The 21,186-nt window shown below is 47.7% G+C and overlaps 1 protein-coding gene across 4 annotated transcripts in view; it reads left to right on the plus strand.

The window, feature by feature from the left end:
• The window catches only part of LOC121559682 (ephrin type-B receptor 4b-like), a 114,985-nt gene that overhangs the window by 89,293 nt on the left and 4,506 nt on the right, over positions 1-21,186 (plus strand). For all 4 annotated transcript variants that reach the window (XM_045215500.1, XM_041872796.2, XM_045215501.1 and 1 more), the window contains 5 exons: positions 48-108; positions 206-360; positions 3,462-3,611; positions 13,191-13,384; positions 17,153-17,311. In XM_045215500.1, coding sequence (XP_045071435.1) covers positions 48-108; positions 206-360; positions 3,462-3,611; positions 13,191-13,384; positions 17,153-17,311 — 719 coding nt within the window. The remainder of the gene's footprint in view (positions 1-47; positions 109-205; positions 361-3,461; positions 3,612-13,190; positions 13,385-17,152; positions 17,312-21,186) is intronic.

Consider the following 21,186-nt stretch of genomic DNA (forward strand, 5'->3'; position numbering starts at 1 on the left):
CTGTCTATTACTCTGTGTCTCTGTCACTCATCTCCTCTCCTCTCCAGGTGAATGATGGTCAGTTCACTCCTCTTCAGCTGGTAGGGATGTTACGTGGGATAGCCTCAGGTATGTGTTTCTTTATGTTTTGTGTACTTTTACATTCAATGTAAAGTGACTTTCAGTGTTTTGAAAAGTGCTTAAAATGAAATGGTGTGTTTTCCAGGTATGAAGTACCTATCAGAGATGAGCTATGTTCATCGGGACCTGGCAGCTCGTAACATCCTAGTCAACTCTAACCTGGTCTGTAAAGTGTCTGACTTCGGCCTGTCCCGATTCCTCCAGGAGAACTCCTCAGACCCCACATACACCAGCTCACTGGTAAATAAATACCTTATATTACCTCTATCTACCCCACACTACCCCTATCTAGTACTAACTACCCCATACTACCCCTATCTAGCACTAACTACCCCATACTACCCCTATCTAATACTACCTACCCCACACTACCCCTATCTAGCACTAACTACCCCATACTACCCCTATCTAATACTAACTACCCCACACTACCCCTATCTAGTACTAACTACCCCATACTACCCCTATCTAATACTACCTACCCCACACTACCCCTATCTAGCACTAACTACCCCATACTACCCCTATCTAATACTACCTACCCCACACTACCCCTATCTAGCACTAACTACCCCATACTACCCTATCTAATACTACCTACCCCACACTACCCCTATCTAGCACTAACTACCCCCATACTACCCCCTATCTAATACTACCTACCCCACACTACCCCTATCTAGCACTAACTACCCCATACTACCCCTATCTAATACTAACTACCCCATACTACCCCTATCTAATACTAACTACCTCATACTACCCCTATCTAATACTAACTACCCCATACTACCCCTATCTAATACTAACTACCCCACACTACCCCTATCTAGTACTAACTACCCCACACTACCCCTATCTAATACTACCTACCCCATACTACCCCTATCTAATACTAACTACCCCATACTACCCCTATCTATCACTAACTACCCCATACTAGCCCTATCTAATACTAACTACCCCATACTACCCCTATCTAATACTAACTACCCCATACTACCCCTATCTGGCACTAACTACCCTATACTACCCCTATCTAGTACTAACTACCCCATACTACCCCTATCTAGCACTAACTACCCCATACTACCCTATCTGGTACTAACTACCCCATACTACCCTATCTAGCACTAACTACCCCATACTACCCTATCTAATACTACCTACCCCACACTACCCTATCTGGCACTAACTACCCACACTACCCCTATCTAGCACTAACTACCCCATACTATCCCTATCTAATACTAACTACCCCACACTGCCTATCTGGCACTAACTACCCCACACTACCCTATCTGGCACTAACTACCCCATACTACCCCTATCTAGCACTAACTACCCCATACTGTACCCTATCTAATACTAACTACCCACACTACCTATCTAGCACTAACTACCCCACACTACCCTATCTGGCACTAACTACCCATACTGCCCCTATCTAATACTAACTACCCACACTACCCTATCTAATACTAACTATCCCACACTACCCCTATCTAGCACTAACTACCCCATACTACCCTTATCTGGCACTACCTACCCCACACTACCCCTATCTAGCACTAACTACCCCACACTACCCCTATCTAGCACTAACTACCCCATACTACCCCTATCTAGCACTAACTACCCCATACTACCCCTATCTAGCACTAACTACCCCATACTACCCCTATCTAGCACTAACTACCCCATACTACCCCTATCTAGCACTAACTACCCCATACTACCCTTATCTGGCACTAACTACCCCACACTACCCCTATCTGGCACTAACTACCCCATACTACCCCTATCTAATACTAACTACCCCATACTACCCCTATCTAGTACTAAACTGCCCACACTACCCCTATCTAGTACTAACTACCCCATACTACCCTATCTAATACTAACTACCCCATACTACCCCTATCTGGCGCTAACTACCCCATACTACCCTATCTAATACTAACTACCCCATACTACCCCTATCTAATACTAACTACCCCATACTACCCCTATCTAGTACTAACTACCCCATACTACCCCTATCTAATACTAACTACCCCATACTACCCCTATCTGGTACTAACTACCCCACACTGCCTATCTAGTGCTAACTACCCCATACTACCCCTATCTAATACTAACTACATACTCCCTATCTAATACTAACTACCCCATACTGCCCTATCTGGTACTAACTACCCCATACTACCCTATCTAATACTAACTACCCCATGCTACCTATCTAATACTAACTACCCCACACTACCCTATCTAATACTAACTACCCCATACTACCCCTATCTAATACTGACTACCCCATACTACCCTATCTAATACTAACTACCCCATACTACCCTATCTAATACTAACTACGCCCATACTGCCTATCTAGCACTAACTACGCCACACTACCCTATCTAATACTAACTGCCCCATACTCCCTATCTAATACTAACTCCCCCATACTGCCCTATCTAATACTAACTCCCCATACTCCCTATCTATATACTAACTACCCCATACTACCCTATCTAGTACTAACTACCCCATACTCCCTATCTGGTGCTAACTACCCCATACTACCTATCTAATACTAACTCCCCCACACTACCCTATCTAATACTAACTACCCCATACTCCCTATCTGTGCACTAACTACCCCATACTCCCTATCTAATACTAACTACCCCATACTACCTATCTAATACTAACTGCCCCATACTGCCCTATTAATACTAACTCCCCCACTACCTATCTGGTGCTAACTCACCCACACACACCCTATCTGATACTAACTACCCCATACTACCCCTATCTAATACTAACTACCCCATACTACCCCTATCTAATACTAACTACCCCATACTACCCCTATCTAGCACTAACTACCCCATACTACCCCTATCTAACTACCCCTATCTAACTACCCCTATCTAACTACCCCTATCTAACACTACCTACAGTAAGACTCTTTTGATCCCACCAGCTCTCTGGTAACTCCTAGAAACCCCAAACTACTGCCTTCTGCCCTTACCTACCCAGAAGTACCCTCCCCCCTCTCCTGTCCAGAATCAGGAGACATTCTTTCCTTGGCTCTATTCTGGACTATTAAAGTATTATTTCAGCAGTAACAGGGTGTGGTAGATCTGAAGGAGCCAGGCTTGTAGATTCAGAAAGCTTTTCTCCCTACAGGGATCCGGGGTGGATGTCAGCAGTTCTGCTCTTGAAGCAGTATTTCATATTTACTATCTTTGACTCAGTGTGTAAAGAAGTCTGATATGGGCCAAATAAATTCGATAAAAAATGAAAACTCTCTCCCTCTTTCCCCCTCCCCCCCATAGGGTGGTAAGATCCCCATACGTTGGACAGCTCCAGAGGCGATCGCGTTCAGAAAGTTTACGTCGGCCAGTGATGCGTGGAGCTACGGCATCGTGATGTGGGAGGTGATGAGCTTCGGGGAGCGGCCCTACTGGGATATGAGTAACCAGGATGTAAGTAGGTTTGTTTTAGACCTAAAATTACAGCGAAGACTGCCTTAGTTTGTCCTGTATTTAGCTAATATATTCTATAGTCTAGAGCTAATAAGCGATTCAACTCCAGTCTCCACTCCCTACGTAACACTTCCTCCTCTCTCCACTCCCTACGTAACACTTCCTCCTCTCTCCACTCCCTACCTAACACTTCCTCCTCTCTCCACTCCCTACCTAACACTTCCTCCTCTCTCCACTCCCTACCTAACACTTCCTCCTCTCTCCACTCCCTACCTAACACTTCCTCCTCTCTCCACTCCCTACCTAACGCACTTCCTCCCTCTCCACTCCCTACCAACATTCTCCTCTCTCCACTCCCTACCTAACACTTCATCCTCTCTCCACTCCCTGCCTAACACTTCCTCTACTCTACTCACCACTCCCTACCTAACAGCCTTCCTCCTCTCTCCACTCCCTACCTAACACTTCCCTCCTCTCCTCCACCCCTACACACCCTCCTCTCTCCACTCCCTACCCAACACTTCCTCCTCATCTCCACTCCCTACCTAACACTTCCTCTCTCTCCACTCCCTACCTAACACTTCCTCTACTCTACTCTCCACTCCCTACCTAACACTTCCTCTCTCCACTCCCTACCTAACACTTCCTCCTCTCCATCCCTACCTAACACTTCCTCCTCTCTCACTCCCCTACCTAACACTTCCTCACTCTACTCTCCACTCCCTACCTACACTCCCTCTACTCTACTCTCCACTCCCTACCTAACACTTTCTCCTCTCTCCACTCCCTACCTAACACTTCCTCCTCTCTCCACTCCCTACCTAACACTTCCTCCCTCTCTCCACTCTCTACCTAACACTTCCTCCTCTCTCCACTCCCTACCTAACACTTCCTCATCTCTCCACTCCCTACCTAACACTCCCTCTCTCTCCACTCCCTACCTAACACTTCATCCTCTCTCTCCACTCCTCACGTAACACTTCTCCTCTCTCCCTCCTACCTAACACTTCCTCTACTCTCTACTCTCATCCTACCTAACACTTCTCTACTCTACTCTCCACTCCTACCTAACACTTCATCTACTCTACTCTCCATCTCCCTACCAACACTTCCTACTCTACTCTCCATCCCTACCTAACACTTCATCCTCTCTCCACTCCCCTACCTAACACTTCCTCCTCTCTCCATCCCTACCTAATACTTCATCATCTCCACTCCCTACCTAACACTTCCTCCTCTCCTCACTCCCTACCTAACACTTCCCTCCTCTCTCCACTCCCTACCTAACACTTCCTCATCTCTCCATCTCCTACCCTAACACTTCCTCCTCTCTCACTCCTACCTAACACTTATCCTCTCTCCACTCCCTACCAACACTTCCTCCTCTCTCCACTCCTACCTAACACTTCCTACTCTACTCTCCATCCTACCTAACACTCCTCTCTCTCCACTCCCTACCTAACACTTCCATCCTCTCTACTCCTACCTATCACTTCCTCTCTCTCCACTCCCTACCTAACACTTCCTCTACTCTACTCCATCTCCCTACGTAACTCTCTCTCTCTCTCCACTCCCTACCTAACACTTCATCCTCTCTCCATCCCTACCTAGCACTTCCATCCTCTCTACTCTCTTCACCTCACCTACACTCTCACTTCATCTGCTCTCCATCCCTACCTAACACTTCATCCTCTCTCCATCCCTACCCTAACACTTCCTCCTCTCTCCACTCCCTACCTAACACTGCTCTCCTCTCTCCACTCTACCTAACACTTCCTCTACTCTACTCTCCACTCCCTACCTAACACTTCCCTCTCTCTCCACTCCCCTACCTAACACTTCCTCCCTCTCTCCATCCCTACCTAACACTTCCTCCTCTCTCCACTCCCTACCTAACACTCTCCTCTCTCCACTCCCTACCTAACACTTCCTCCTCTCCCACTCCTCGTAACATTCCTCTCTCTCCACTCCCTACGTAACACTTCCTCCTCTCTCCACTCCTACCTAACACTTCCTCCTCTCTCCACTCCCTACCTAACACTTCTCTCCTCTCTCCACTCCCTACCTAACACTTCCTCCCCTCTCCATCCCCTACCTAACACTTCCCTACTCTACTCTCCACTCCCTACCTACTTTCTCTCTCTCCCTACCTAACACTTCCTCCTCTCTCACTCCCTACCTACACTCCATCCTCTCTCACTCCCTAGTAACCTCCTCTCTCCACTCCTACCTAACACTTCCATCCTCTCTCAATCCCTACCTAACACTTCCTCATCTCCACTCCGTGCCTACCTATCACTATCCTCTCTCCACTCCTACCTAACCTTCATCCTCTCTCACTCCCCTACCTAACACTTCTCCTCTCTCCACTCCTACCAACACTTCCTCTACTCTACTCTCCACTCCCTACCTAACACTTCCTCCTCTCTCCATCCCTACCTAACAGCTTCCATCCCTTCTCACTCCCTACTCTCACACTTCCTCCTCTCTCCATTCCCGCCTAACACTTCCTCTCTCCCACTCCCTATGCAACACTTCATCCTCTCTCCACTCCCTACCCTAACACTTCCCTCCTCTCTCCACTCCCTACCTAACACTTCCTCCCTCTCACTCCCTACCTAACACTTCCTCCTCTCTCCACTCCCTACCTAACACTTTCCTCTGCTCTACTCTCCCTCACCTAACACTTCCTCCTCTCTACTCTCCACTCCCTACCTAACACTTCCTCCTCTCTCCACTCCCTACCCTAACACTTCCATCCTCTCTCCACTCCCTACCTAACACTTCCTCCTCTCTCCACTCCCTCACCTAACACTTCTCCTCTCTCCACTCCCTCACGTAACACTTCCTCCTCTCTCCACTCCCTACGTAACACTTCCCTCCTCTCTCCACTCCCAACCTAACACTTCCTCCTCTCTCACTCCCTACCTAACACTTCCTCCTCTCTCACTCCTACCTAACACTTCCTCCTCTCTCCACTCCTACCTAACACTTCCTCCCTCTCCACTCCTATCCTTCCCATCCTCTCTCTCCATCTACCTAACTATCTCCTCATCTCCGCCCTACCTAACACTTCCTCCTCTCTCCACTCCTACCTAACACTATATCTCTCTCCACTCCTACCTAACACTTCCCTCTCTCCACTCCCTACCTAACACTTATCTTCTCTCCATCCCTACCTAACACTCCATCCTCTCTCCACTCCCTACCTAACACTTTCTCCTCTCTCCCACCTAACTCTCCACTCCCTACCTAACACTTCCTCCTCTCTCCACTCCTACCTAACACTTCCTCCTCTCTCACTCCCTACCTAACACTTCCTCCTCTCTCCATCCCTACCTAACACTTCCTCCTCTCTCCACTCCCTACCTAACATTCCTCCTCTCTCCACTCCCTACCTAACACTTCCTCCTCTCTCCATCTCCCTACCTAACACTTCCTCCTCTCTCCACTCCCTACCTAACACTTCCTCCCTCTCCACTCCCTACCTAACACTTCCTCCTCTCTCCACTCCCTACCTAACACTTATCCTCTCTCCACTCCCTACCTAACACTTCCTCCTCTCCACTCCCTACCTATCTCCTCTCTCTCCATCCCTACCTAACACTTCCTCCTCTCCATCTCCCCCTACCTAACACTTCCTCCTCTCTCCACTCCCTCCTAACATCCTCCTCTCTCCACTCCCTACCTAACACTTCCTCCTCTCTCACTCCCTACCTGTCACTTCCTCCTCTCCACTCCCTACATAACACTTCCTCCTCTCTCCACTCCCTACCTAACACTTCTCCTCTCTCTCACTCCCTACCTAACACTTCCTCCTCTCTCTCACTCTCCCTACCTAACACTTCCTCTATCTCTCTCTCCACTCCCTACCTAACACTCCTCCTCTCTCCACTCCCTACCTAACACTTCCTCACTCTCTCCACTCCCCTACCTAACACTTCCTCCTCTCTCCATCCCTACCTAACACTTCCTCCTCTCTCCACTCCCTACCTAACACTTCCTCTCATCTCTCACTCCCCTACCTAACACTTCCTCACCCTCTCCACTCCCTACCTAACACTTCCTCCTCTCTCCACTCCCTACCTAACACTTCCTCCTCTCTCCACTCCCTACCTAACACTTCATCCTCTCTCCCTCCCTACCTAACACTCCTCCTCTCTCCATCCTACCTAACGCTTCATCCTCTCTCCACTCCCTACCTAACACTTCCTCCTCTCTCCACTCCCTACCTAACACTTCCTCCTCTCTCCACTCCCTACCTAACACTTCCTCCTCTCTCCTCCCTACCTAACACTTCCTCCTCTCTCCACTCCTACCTAACACTTCCCCTCTCTCTCTCCACTCCCTACCTAACACCTCTACTCTACTCTCCACTCCTACCTAACACTTCCTCCTCTCTCCACTCCCTACCTAACACTTCCTCCTCTCTCCACTCCCTACCAACACTTCCTCCTCTCTCCATCCCTACCTAACACTTCCTCTACTCTACTCTCCACTCCCTACCTAACACTTCCTCTACTCTACTCTCCACTCCTCTACTCTCCCCTCCTACTAACAGCTTCATCTACTCTACTCTCCACTCCCTACCTAACACTTCCTCTACTCTACTCTCACTCCCTACCTAACACTTCCTCTACTCTACTCTCCACTCCCTGCCTAACACTTCACTCTCACTCCCTACCTAACACTTCCTCTACTCTCCATCTCCCTACCTAACACTTCCTACTTCTCCATCCCTACCTAACACTTCCTCATCTCTCCACTCCCTACCTAAACTTCCCTCATCTCTCACTCCCTACCTAACACTATCCTCTCTCCACTCCCTACCTAACACTTCTACTCCTCTCCATCCCTACCTAACACTTCCTCCTCTCTCTCCACTCCTACCTAACACTTCTATCTCTCTCTCACTCCCTACCTAACACTTCCTCCTCTCTCCACTCCCCACCTAACACTTCCTCTCTCTCCACTCCCCTACCTAACACTCCTCCTCTCTCTCCACTCCCTACCTAACACTTCCTCCTCTCTCCACTCCCTACCCTAACACTTCCTCCTCTCTCCACTCCCTACTAACATCTTCCTCCTCTCTCCATCTCTACCCTAACACTTCTCCTCTCTCCATCCCTACCTAACACTTCCTCCTCTCTCCACTCCCTACCTAACACTTCCTCTACTCTACTCTCCACTCCCTACCTAACACTTCCCATCCTCTCTCCACTTCTCCACCTAACTACTTCCTCTACTCTACTCTCCACTCCCTACCTAATACTTCTACTCTACTCTCACTCCCTTCTACTCTCCCTCCCTACCTAACACTTCCTCTACTCTACTCTCCACTCCCTACCTAACACTTTACCTCTACTCTTCTCCACTCCCTACCTAACACTTCCTCCTCTCTCTCCACTCCCTACCTAACACTTCTCTACTCTACTCTCCACTCCCTACTAACACTCCTCTACTCTACTCTCACTCCCTACCTAACACTTCCTCTACTCTACTCTCCACTCCCTACCTAACACTTCCTCCTCTCTCCACTCCCTACCTAACACTTCCTCCTCTCCACTCCCTACCTAACACTTCCTCCTCTCTCCACTCCCCTACCTAACACTTCCTCCTCTCTCTACTCCATCTCTCCACTCCCTACCTAACACTTCTTCCTCTCTCCACTCCCTACCTAACACTTCCTCCTCTCTCTACCTAACACTTCCTCCTCTCTCCACTCCCTACCTAACACTTCCTCTTCTCTCCACTCCCTACCTAACACTTCCTCCTCTCTCCACTCCCTACCTAACACTTCCTCCTCTCTCCACTCCCTACCTAACACTTCCTCTACTCTCTCCACTCCCTACCTAACAACTTCCTCCTCTCTCCCTCCTACCTAACACTTTCCTCCTCTCTCCACTCCCTACCTAACACTTCCTCTACTCTACTCTCCACTCCCTACCTAACACTTCCTCTACTCTACTCTCCCCTACCTAACACTTCCTCCTCTCTCCACTCCCTACCTAACACTTCTCCTCTCTCCACTCCTACCTAACACTTCCTCCTCTCTCCACTCCTACCTAACACTTCCTCTACTCTACTCTCCACTCTCTACCTAACACTTCCTCCTCTCTCCACTCCCTACCTAACACTTCCTCCTCTCTTCACTCCCTACCTAACACTTCCTCCTCTCTCCACTCCCTACGTAACACTTCCTCCTCTCTCCACTCCCTACCTAACACTTCCTCTCTCTCCACTTCCCTACCTAACACTTCCTCCTCCTCCACTCCCTACCTAACACTTCCTCCTCTCTCCACTCCTACCTAACACTTCCTCCTCTCTCCATCCTACCTAACACTTCCTCCCTCTCCACTCCCTACCTAACACTTCCTCACTCTACTCTCACTCTACACTCATCCTCTCTCCACTACCTAACACTTCCTCCTCTCTCCACTCCTACCTAACACTTCCTCCTCTCTCCACTCCCTACCTAACACTTCCTCCTCTCTCCACTTCCTACCTAACACTTTCTCCTCTCTCCACTCCCTACCTAACACTTCTCCTCTCTCCACTCTACCTAACACTTCTCCTCTCTCCACTCCCTACCTAACACTTCCTCCTCTCTCCACTCCCTACCTAACACTTCCTCCTCTCTCCACTCCCTACCTAACACTTCCTCTACTCTACTCTCCACTCCCTACCTAACACTTCTCTTCTCATCCTCCTAACACTACCATCTCTCTCCCTACCTAACACTTCCTCCTCTCTCCACTCCTACCTAACACTTCCTCCTCTCTCACTCCCCTACCTAACACTCTCCTTTCTCCACTCCCCTACCTAACACTCCTCCTCTCTCCATTTCCTACCTAACACTTCCTCCTCTCTCCACTCCCTATGTAACACTTCTCCTCTCTCCACTCCCTACCTAACACTTCTCCTCTCTCCACTCCCTACCTAACACTCTTTCCTCTCTCCACTCCCTACCTAATACTTCCTCCTCTCTCCACTCCCTACCTAACACTTCCTCCTCTCTCCACTCCCTACCTAACACTTCCTCCTCTCTACTCTCACTCCCCTGCCTCAGCACATCCTCTCTCTCCACTCCTACCTAACACTTCCTCTCTCTCCACTCCACCTAACACTTCCTCTCCCTCCACTCCTCGTAACACTTCCTCCTCTCTCCACTCCCTACCTAACACTTCCTCCTCTCTCACTCCCTACCTAACACTTCCTCCTCTCTCCACTCCCTACCTAACACTTCCTCCTCTCTCCACTCCCTACCTAACACTTCCTCCTCTCTCCACTCCCTACATAACACTTCCTCCTCTCTCCACTCCCTACCTAACACTGCGTCCTCTCTCCACTCCTACCTAACACTTCCTCTACTCTACTCTCACTCCCCTACCTAACACTTCCTCTACTCTACTCTCCACTCCTACCTAACACATCCTCTCTCCCCTCCCTACCTAACACTCTCCTCTCTCCACTCCCTACCTAACACTTCCTCCTCTCTCCACTCCCTACCTAACACTTCCTCCTCTCTCCCCTCCCTACCTAACACTTCCTCCTCTCTCCACTCCCTACCTAACACTTCCTCCTCTCTCCACTCCCTACCTAACACTTCCTCCTCTCTCCACTCCCTACCTAACACTTCCTCCTCTCTCCACTCCCTACCTAACACTTCCTCTACTCTACTCTCCACTCCCTACCTAACACTTCCTCTACTCTACTCTCCACTCCCTACCTAACACTTCCTCCTCTCTCCACTCCCTACCTAACACTTCCTCCTCTCTCCACTCCTACCTAACATCCTCCTCTCTCCACTCCCTACCTAACCTCCTCTCTCCACTCCCTACCTAATACTCTTCCTCTCTCCACTCCCTACCTAACTACCTCTCTACTCTACTCTCCACTCCCTACCTAACACTTCCTCTACTCTACTCTCCACTCCCTACCTAACACTTCCTCTCTCTACTCTCTCCACTCCCCTACCTAACACTTCTCTACTCTGCTCTCCACTCCCCTACCTAACACTTCCTCCTCTCCACTCCCTACCTAACACTTCCTCCTCTCTCCACTCCCTACCTAACACTTCCTCCTCTCTCCACTCCCTACCTAACACTTCCTCCTCTCTCCACTCCTACCTAACACTTCCTCCTCTCTCCACTCCCTACCTAACATTCCTTCTCTCTCCACTCCCCTACCTAACACTCCTCCTCTCTCCACTCCCTACGTAACACTTCCTCCTCTCTCCACTTCCTACCTAACACTTCCTCTACTCTACTCTCCACTCCCTACCTAACACTTCCTCTACTCTACTCTCCACTCCCTACCTAACACTTCCTCTACTCTACTCTCCACTCCCTACCTAACACTTCCTCCTCTCTCCACTCCTACCTAACACTTCCCTCTACTCTACTCTCCACTCCCTACCTAACACTTCTACTCTACTCTCCACTCCTACCTAACACTTCCTCTACTCTACTCTCCACTCCCTACCTAACACTTCCTCCTCTCTCCACTCCCTACCTAACACTTCCTCCTCTCTCCACTCCCTACCTAACACTTCCTCCTCTCTCACTCCCTACCTAACACTTCCTCCTCTCTCCACTCCCTACCTAACACTTCCTCTACTCTACTCTCCACTCCCTACCTAACACTTCCTCTACTCTACTCTCCACTCCCTACCTAACACTTCCTCCTCTCTCCACTCCCTACCTAACACTTCCTCCTCTCTCCACTCCCTACCTAACACTTCCTCCTCTCTCCACTCCCTACCTAACACTTCCTCCTCTCTCCACTCCCTACCTAACACTTCCTCCTCTCTCCACTCCCTACCTAACACTTCCTCCTCTCTCCACTCCCTACCTAACACTTCCTCCTCTCTCCACTCCCTACCTAACACTTCCTCTACTCTACTCTCCACTCCCTACCTAACACTTCCTCTACTCTACTCTCCACTCCCTACCTAACACTTCCTCTACTCTACTCTCCACTCCCTACCTAACACTTCCTCTACTCTACTCTCCACTCCCTACCTAACACTTCCTCTACTCTACTCTCCACTCCCTACCTAACACTTCCTCTACTCTACTCTCCACTCCCTACCTAACACTTCCTCCTCTCTCCACTCCCTACCTAACACTTCCTCTACTCTACTCTCCACTCCCTACCTAACACTTCCTCTACTCTACTCTCACTCCCTACCTAACACTTCCTCTACTCTACTCTCCACTCCCTACCTAACACTATCCTCTCTCCACTCCCTACCTAACACTTCCTCCTCTCTCCACTCCCTACCTAACACTTCCTCCTCTCTCCACTCCCTACCTAACACTTCCTCCTCTCTCTACCTAACACTTCCTCCTCTCTCCACTCCCTACCTAACACTTCTTCCTCTCTCCACTCCCTACCTAACACTTCCTCCTCTCTCTACCTAACACTTCCTCCTCTCTCCACTCCCTACCTAACACTTCCTCCTCTCTCCACTCCCTACCTAACACTTCCTCCTCTCTCCACTCCCTACCTAACACTTCCTCCTCTCTCCACTCCCTACCTAACACTTCCTCCTCTCTCCACTCCCTACCCCCCCAGGTGATCAATGCTATAGAACAGGAGTACCGGCTGCCCCCCCCACCAGAGTGTCCCTCCTCTCTACACTCCCTCATGTTAGACTGTTGGCAGAAAGAGAGATCCGCTCGGCCGCGATTCGCCAACGTGGTCTCAACACTCGATAGGCTGATCAGAAATCCCGCCTCCCTGAAGATCACACGGCCCGACGAACCTGGGTAAGAGAGAGAGACTGAGAGTGTCACAATTAGACCCAACCAAATCATGAGAAAACAAAAAGAGAATGACTTGACACATTAGAAAGAATCAACAAAAAACAGAGCAAACTAGAATGCTATTTGGCCCTAAACAGAGAGTACACAGTGGCAGAATACCTGACCACTGTGACTGACCCAAACTTAAGGAAAGCTTTGACTATGTACAGACTCAGTGAGCATAGCCTTGCTATAGAGAAAGGCCGCCGAAGGCAGACCTGGCTCTCAAGAGAAGACAGGCTATGTGCACACTGCCCACAAAATGAGGTGGAAACTGAACTGCACTTCCTAACCTCCTGCCAAATGTATGACCATATTAGAGACACATATTTCCCTCAGATTACACAGACCCACAAAGAATTAGAAAACAATCCCAATTTTGATAAACTCCCTTATCTACTGGGTGAAATACCACAGTGTGCCATCACAGCAGCAAGATTTGTGACCTGTTGCCACAAGAAAAGGGCAACCAGTGAAGAACAAACACTATTGTAAATACAACCCATATTTATGTTGATTTATTTTCCCATTTGTACTTTAACTATTTGCACATTGTTACAACACTGTATATAGACATAATTTGACATTTGAAATGTCTTTATTCTTTTGGAACTTCTGAGTGTAATGTTTACTGTTCATATTTATTGTTTATTTCACTTTTGTTTACTATCTACTTGACTTGCTTTGGTAATGTTAACACACGTTTCCCATGCCAATAAAGACCTTACATTGAATTGAATTGAGAGGGAGTGTGGTCATAAAGCGGTATATAGCGGCTTTGATGGACAGTTCCATTCCTTGGGGAAAGGGAGGGGGGGGGGCAGAATGAGTGGCAGGACATTCCACTGTGGGGGGGAACTGAATATACCACTAGGAGAGAAGAGGAGGGGAGGAATGGACAGGATATACCACTAGGAGAGAAGAGAAGGGGAGGAATAGACAGGATATACCACTAGGAGAGAAGAAAAGGGGAGGAATAGACAGGATATACCACTAGGAGAGAAGAGAGGGGGAGGAATGGACAGGATATACCACTAGGAGAGAAGAGAAGGGGAGGAATAGACAGGATATACCACTAGGAGAGAAGAGAAGGGGAGGAATGGACAGGATATACCACTAGGAGAGAAGAGAGGGGGAGGAATGGACAGGATATACCACTAGGAGAGAAGAGATGGGGAGGAATGGACAGGATATACCACTAGGAGAGAAGAGAGGGGGAGGAATGGACAGGATATACCACTAGGAGAGAAGAGAAGAGGAAGTGTGTGTGTGTTTTGGACACAGATATGACTATGATATTAATATGAGCCAAATTCCCTCCCTTCCTCTCTGTTCATATCCTGAAAGAACTGACTACTGCCTCCCCCCGTCCCAATGTCAGTCAGCTATGTCCCAATGTCAGTCCCAATGTCAGTCCCAATGTCAGACCCAATGTCAGACCCAATGTCAGACCCAATGTCAGACCCAATGTCAGACCCAATGTCAGCCACAATGTCAGTCCCAATGTCAGTCCCAATGTCAGCTATGTCCCAATGTCAGTCCCAATGTCAGTCCCAATGTCACTCCCAGTGTCAGTCCCAATGTCAGTCCCAATGTCAGCTATGTCCCAATGTCAGCCACAATGTCAGTCCCAATGTCAGTCCCAATGTCAGTCCCAATGTCAGCTATGTCCCAATGTCAGCCACAATGTCAGTCCCAATGTCAGTCCCAATGTCAGCTATGTCCCAATGTCAGCCACAATGTCAGTCCCAATGTCAGCTATGTCCCAATGTCAGCCACAATGTCAGTCCCAATGTCAGTCCCAATGTCCCAATGTCAGTCCCAATGTCAGTCCCAATGTCAGTCCCAATGTCAGCTATGTCCCAATGTCAGCCACAATGTCAGTCCCAATGTCAGTCCCAATGTCAGCTATGTCCCAATGTCAGTCCCAATGTCAGTCCCAATGTCACTCCCAGTGTCAGTCCCAATGTCAGTCCCAATGTCAGTCCCAATGTCAGCTATGTCCCAATGTCAGCCACAATGTCAGTCCCAATGTCAGTCCCAATGTCAGCTATGTCCCAATGTCAGCCACAATGTCAGTCCCAATGTCACTCCCAGTGTCAGTCCCAATGTCAGTCCCAATGTCAGTCCCAATGTCAGCTATGTCCCAATGTCAGCCACAATGTCAGTCCCAATGTCAGTCCCAATGTCAGCTATGTCCCAATGTCAGCCACAATGTCAGTCCCAATGTCACTCCCAGTGTCAGTCCCAATGTCAGTCCCAATGTCAGCTATGTCCCAATGTCAGCCACAATGTCAGTCCCAATGTCAGTCCCAATGTCAGCTATGTCCCAATGTCAGTCCCAATGTCAGTCCCAATGTCAGTCCCAATGTCAGCTATGTCCCAATGTCAGCCACAATGTCAGTCCCAATGTCACTCCCAGTGTCAGTCCCAATGTCAGTCCCAATGTCAGCTATGTCCCAATGTCAGCCACAATGTCAGTCCCAATGTCAGTCCCAATGTCAGCTATGTCCCAATGTCAGTCCCAATGTCAGTCCCAATGTCAGTCCCAATGTCAGCTATGTCCCAATGTCAGCCACAATGTCAGTCCCAATGTCAGTCCCAATGTCAGCTATGTCCCAATGTCAGTCCCAATGTCAGTCCCAATGTCAGTCCCAATGTCAGTCCTAATGTCAGTCCCAATGTCAGCTATGTCCCAATGTCAGTCCCAATGTCAGCTATGTCCCAATGTCAGTCCCAATGTCAGTCCCAATGTCAGTCCCAATGTCAGCCACAATGTCAGTCCCAATGTCAGTCCCAATGTCAGCTATGTCCCAATGTCAGTCCCAATGTCAGTCCCAATGTCAGTCCCAATGTCAGCCACAATGTCAGTCCCAATGTCAGCTATGTCCCAATGTCAGTCCCAATGTCAGTCCCAATGTCAGTCCCAATGTCAGCTATGTCCCAATGTCAGCCACAATGTCAGTCCCAATGTCAGTCCCAATGTCAGCTATGTCCCAATGTCAGTCCCAATGTCAGTCCCAATGTCAGTCCCAATGTCAGTCCCAATGTCAGCTATGTCCCAATGTCAGTCCCAATGTCAGCTATGTCCCAATGTCAGTCCCAATGTCAGTCCCAATGTCAGTCCCAATGTCAGCCACAATGTCAGCCACAATGTCAGTCCCAATGTCAGTCCCAATGTCAGCTATGTCCCAATGTCAGCCACAATGTCAGTCCCAATGTCAGTCCCAATGTCAGTCCCAATGTCAGCCACAATGTCAGTCCCAATGTCAGCCACAATGTCAGTCCCAATGTCAGCCACAATGTCAGTCCCAATGTCAGCCACAATGTCAGTCCCAATGTCAGTCCCAATGTCAGCTATGTCCCAATGTCAGCCACAATGTCAGTCCCAATGTCAGTCCCAATGTCAGTCCCAATGTCAGCCACAATGTCAGTCCCAATGTCAGCCACAATGTCAGTCCCAATGTCAGCCACAATGTCAGTCCCAATGTCAGCCACAATGTCAGTCCCAATGTCAGTCCCAATGTCAGCTATGTAAACCATGTTACAACGTTAGAGTGACAGCTGTAAAATAAAGGTAAATAATGATGATGATGATGATGATGTAGCTGGTCCAGCAGGCAGCACCCCACCACAAACCAGGCCCTTTCTCTCTCTGTCTCTCATTTCATTCTGAATACAATGAAAATACTATATGCTATTTTTAAATAATGATTACACCCCTCCCCCCAGGTCCTGTCAGCCCCTGTTAAACCAGCGCCCCCCCCCTCCACTGTCAGCCTGTGGGTCTGTCTCTGAGTGGCTACATGCTATCAAGATGTCTCGCTATGAAGAGAGATTTACTCAAGCAGGATTCACCAACCTGGATGTTATAGCACAGATCTCTACAGAGTATGTATTACACACGCTACACACAGCATGTTACACGCTACACACAGCATGTTACACGCTACACACAGCATGTTACACGCTACACACAGCATGTTACACGCTACACACAGCATGTTACACGCTACACACAGCATGTTACACGCTACACACAGCATGTTACACTCTACACACAGCATGTTACACGCTACACACAGCATGTTACACGCTACACACAGCATGTTACACGCTACACACAGCATGTTACACGCTACACACAGCATGTTACACGCTACACAGCATGTTGCACGCTACACACAGCATGTTACACGCTACACAGCATGTTACACGCTACACACAGCATGTTACACGCTACACACAGCATGTTACATCGCTACACACAGCATGTTACACGCTACACACAGCATGTTACACGCTACACACAGCATGTTACACGCTACGCACAGCATGTTAAACGCTACGCACAGCATGTTACACGCTACGCACAGCATGTTACACGCTACGCACAGCATGTTACACGCTACGCACAGCATGTTACACGCTACGCACAGCATGTTACACGCTACGCACAGCATGTTACACGCTACGCACAGCATGTTACACGCTACGCACAGCATGTTACACGCTACGCACAGCATGTTACACGCTACGCACAGCATGTTACACGCTACGCACAGCATGTTACACGCTACACACAGCATGTTACACGCTACACACAGCATGTTACACGCTACACACAGCATGTTACACGCTACACACAGCATGTTACACGCTACACACAGCATGTTACACGCTACACACAGCATGTTACACGCTACACACAGCATGTTACACGCTACACACAGCATGTTACACGCTACACACAGCATGTTACACGCTACACACAGCATGTTACACGCTACACACAGCATGTTACACGCTACACACAGCATGTTACACACTACACACAGCATGTTACACACTACACACTACTTTTTTTATTTCCCCTTTATTTAACCAGGTAAGCCAGTTGAGAACAAGTTCTCATTTACAACTGCGACCTGGCCAAGATACACACTACACACTACACAGAACACACTACACAGAACACACTACACATTACACACTACACGTTACACACTACACAGAACACACTACATACTACACAGAACACACTACATACTACACAAAACACAGAACACACTACACAGAACACACTACACAGAACACACTACACACTACACATAACACACTACACAGAACACACTACACACTACACAGAACACACTACACAGAACACACTACACATTACACACTACACGTTACACACTACACAGAACACACTACATACTACACAAAACACAGAACACACTACACAGAACACACTACACAGAACACACTACATACTACACAGAACACACTACACACTACACAGAACACACTACACAGAACACACTACACACTACACAGAACACACTACACAGAACACACTACACACTACACACTACACACTACACACTACACAGAACACACTACACACTACACACTACACAGAACATCATTAGTGCCACATCGGATCATGTTGTGGATCATTAGTGCCACATCGGATCATGTTGTGGATCATTAGTGCCACATCGGATCATGTTGTGGATCATTAGTGTCACATTGAATCATGTTGTGGATGGTGTGGATCATTAATGCCACATTGGATCATGCTGTGGATCATTAGTGCCACATTGGATCATGTTGTGGATCATTAGTGCTACATTGGATCATGTTGTGGATGTTGTGGATCATTAGTGCCACATTAGATCATGTTGTGGATCATTAGTGCCACATTGGATCATGTTTTGAATGTTGTGGATCATTATTGCCACATTGGATCATGTTGTGGATGTTGTGGATCATTAGTGCCACATTGGATCATGTTGTGGATCATTAGTGCCACATTGGATCATGTTGTAGATGTTGTGGATCATTAATGCCACATTGGATCATGTTGTGGATGTTGTGGATCATTAGTGCCACATTGGATCATGTTGTGGATCATTAGTGCCACATTGAATCATGTTGTGGATCATTAGTGCCACATTGGATCATGTTGTGGATCATTAGTGCCACATTGAATCATGTTGTGGATGTTGTGGATCATAAGTGCCACATTGGCTCATGTTGTGGATCATTAGTGTCACATTGGATCATGTTGTGGATCATTAGTGCCACATTGGATCATGTTGTGGATCATTAATGCCACATTGGATCATGTTGTGGGTGTTGTGGATCATTAGTGTCACGTTGGATCATGTTGTGGATCATTAGTGCCACATTGGATCATGTTGTGGATGTTGTGGATCATTAGTGCCACATTGGATCATGTTGTGGATCATTAGTGTCACATTGGATCATGTTGTGGATCATTAGTGCCACATTGGATCATGTTGTGGATGTTGTGGATCATTAGTGCCACATTGGATCATGTTGTGGATCATTAGTGCCACATTGGATCATGTTGTGGATCATTAGTGCCACATTGGATCATGTTGTGGATCATTAGTGTCACATTGAATCATGTTGTGGATGTTGTGGATAATTAGTGCCACATTGGATCATGTTGTGGATCATTAGTGTCACATTGAATCATGTTGTGGATAATTAGTGCCACATTGGATCATGTTGTGGATGTTGTGGATCATTAATGCCACATTGGATCATGTTGTGGATCATTAGTGTCACATTGAATCATGTTGTGGATGTTGTGGATAATTAGTGCCACATTGGATCATGTTGTGGATCATTAGTGTCACATTGAATCATGTTGTGGATAATTAGTGCCACATGGGATCATGTTGTGGATCATTAGTGCCACATTGGATCATGTTGTGGATCATTAGTGCCACATTGGATCATGTTGTGGATCATTAGTGCCACATTGGATCATGCTGTGGATCATTAGTGCCACATTGGATCATGTTTTGGATGTTGTTGGATCATTAGTGCCACATTGAATCATGTTGTGGATGTTGTGGATCATTAATGCCATATTGGATCATGTTGTGGATCATTAGTGCCACATTGGATCATGTTGTGGATCATTAATGCCACATTGGATCATGTTGTGGATCATTAGTGCCACATTGGATCATGTTTTGGATGTTGTTGGATCATTAGTGCCACATTGGATCATGTTGTGGATCATTAGTGTCACATTGAATCATGTTGTGGATGTTGTGGATCATTAATGCCATAATGGATCATGTTGTGGATGTTGTGGATCATTAGTGCCACTTTGGATCATGTTGTGGATCATTAGTGCCACATCGGATCATGTTGTGGATCATTAGTGTCACATTGAATCATGTTGTGGATGGTGTGGATCATTAATGCCACATTGGATCATGCTGTGGATCATTAGTGCCACATTGGATCATGTTGTGGATCATTAGTGCTACATTGGATCATGTTGTGGATGTTGTGGATCATTAGTGCCACATTAGATCATGTTGTGGATCATTAGTGCCACATTGGATCATGTTTTGAATGTTGTGGATCATTATTGCCACATTGGATCATGTTGTGGATGTTGTGGATCATTAGTGCCACATTGGATCATGTTGTGGATCATTAGTGCCACATTGGATCATGTTGTAGATGTTGTGGATCATTAATGCCACATTGGATCATGTTGTGGATGTTGTGGATCATTAGTGCCACATTGGATCATGTTGTGGATCATTAGTGCCACATTGAATCATGTTGTGGATCATTAGTGCCACATTGGATCATGTTGTGGATCATTAGTGCCACATTGAATCATGTTGTGGATGTTGTGGATCATAAGTGCCACATTGGCTCATGTTGTGGATCATTAGTGTCACATTGGATCATGTTGTGGATCATTA

This window comes from Coregonus clupeaformis, unplaced genomic scaffold (assembly GCF_020615455.1).
Source record: "Coregonus clupeaformis isolate EN_2021a unplaced genomic scaffold, ASM2061545v1 scaf0459, whole genome shotgun sequence".
NCBI classification, from domain to species: domain Eukaryota; kingdom Metazoa; phylum Chordata; class Actinopteri; order Salmoniformes; family Salmonidae; genus Coregonus; species Coregonus clupeaformis.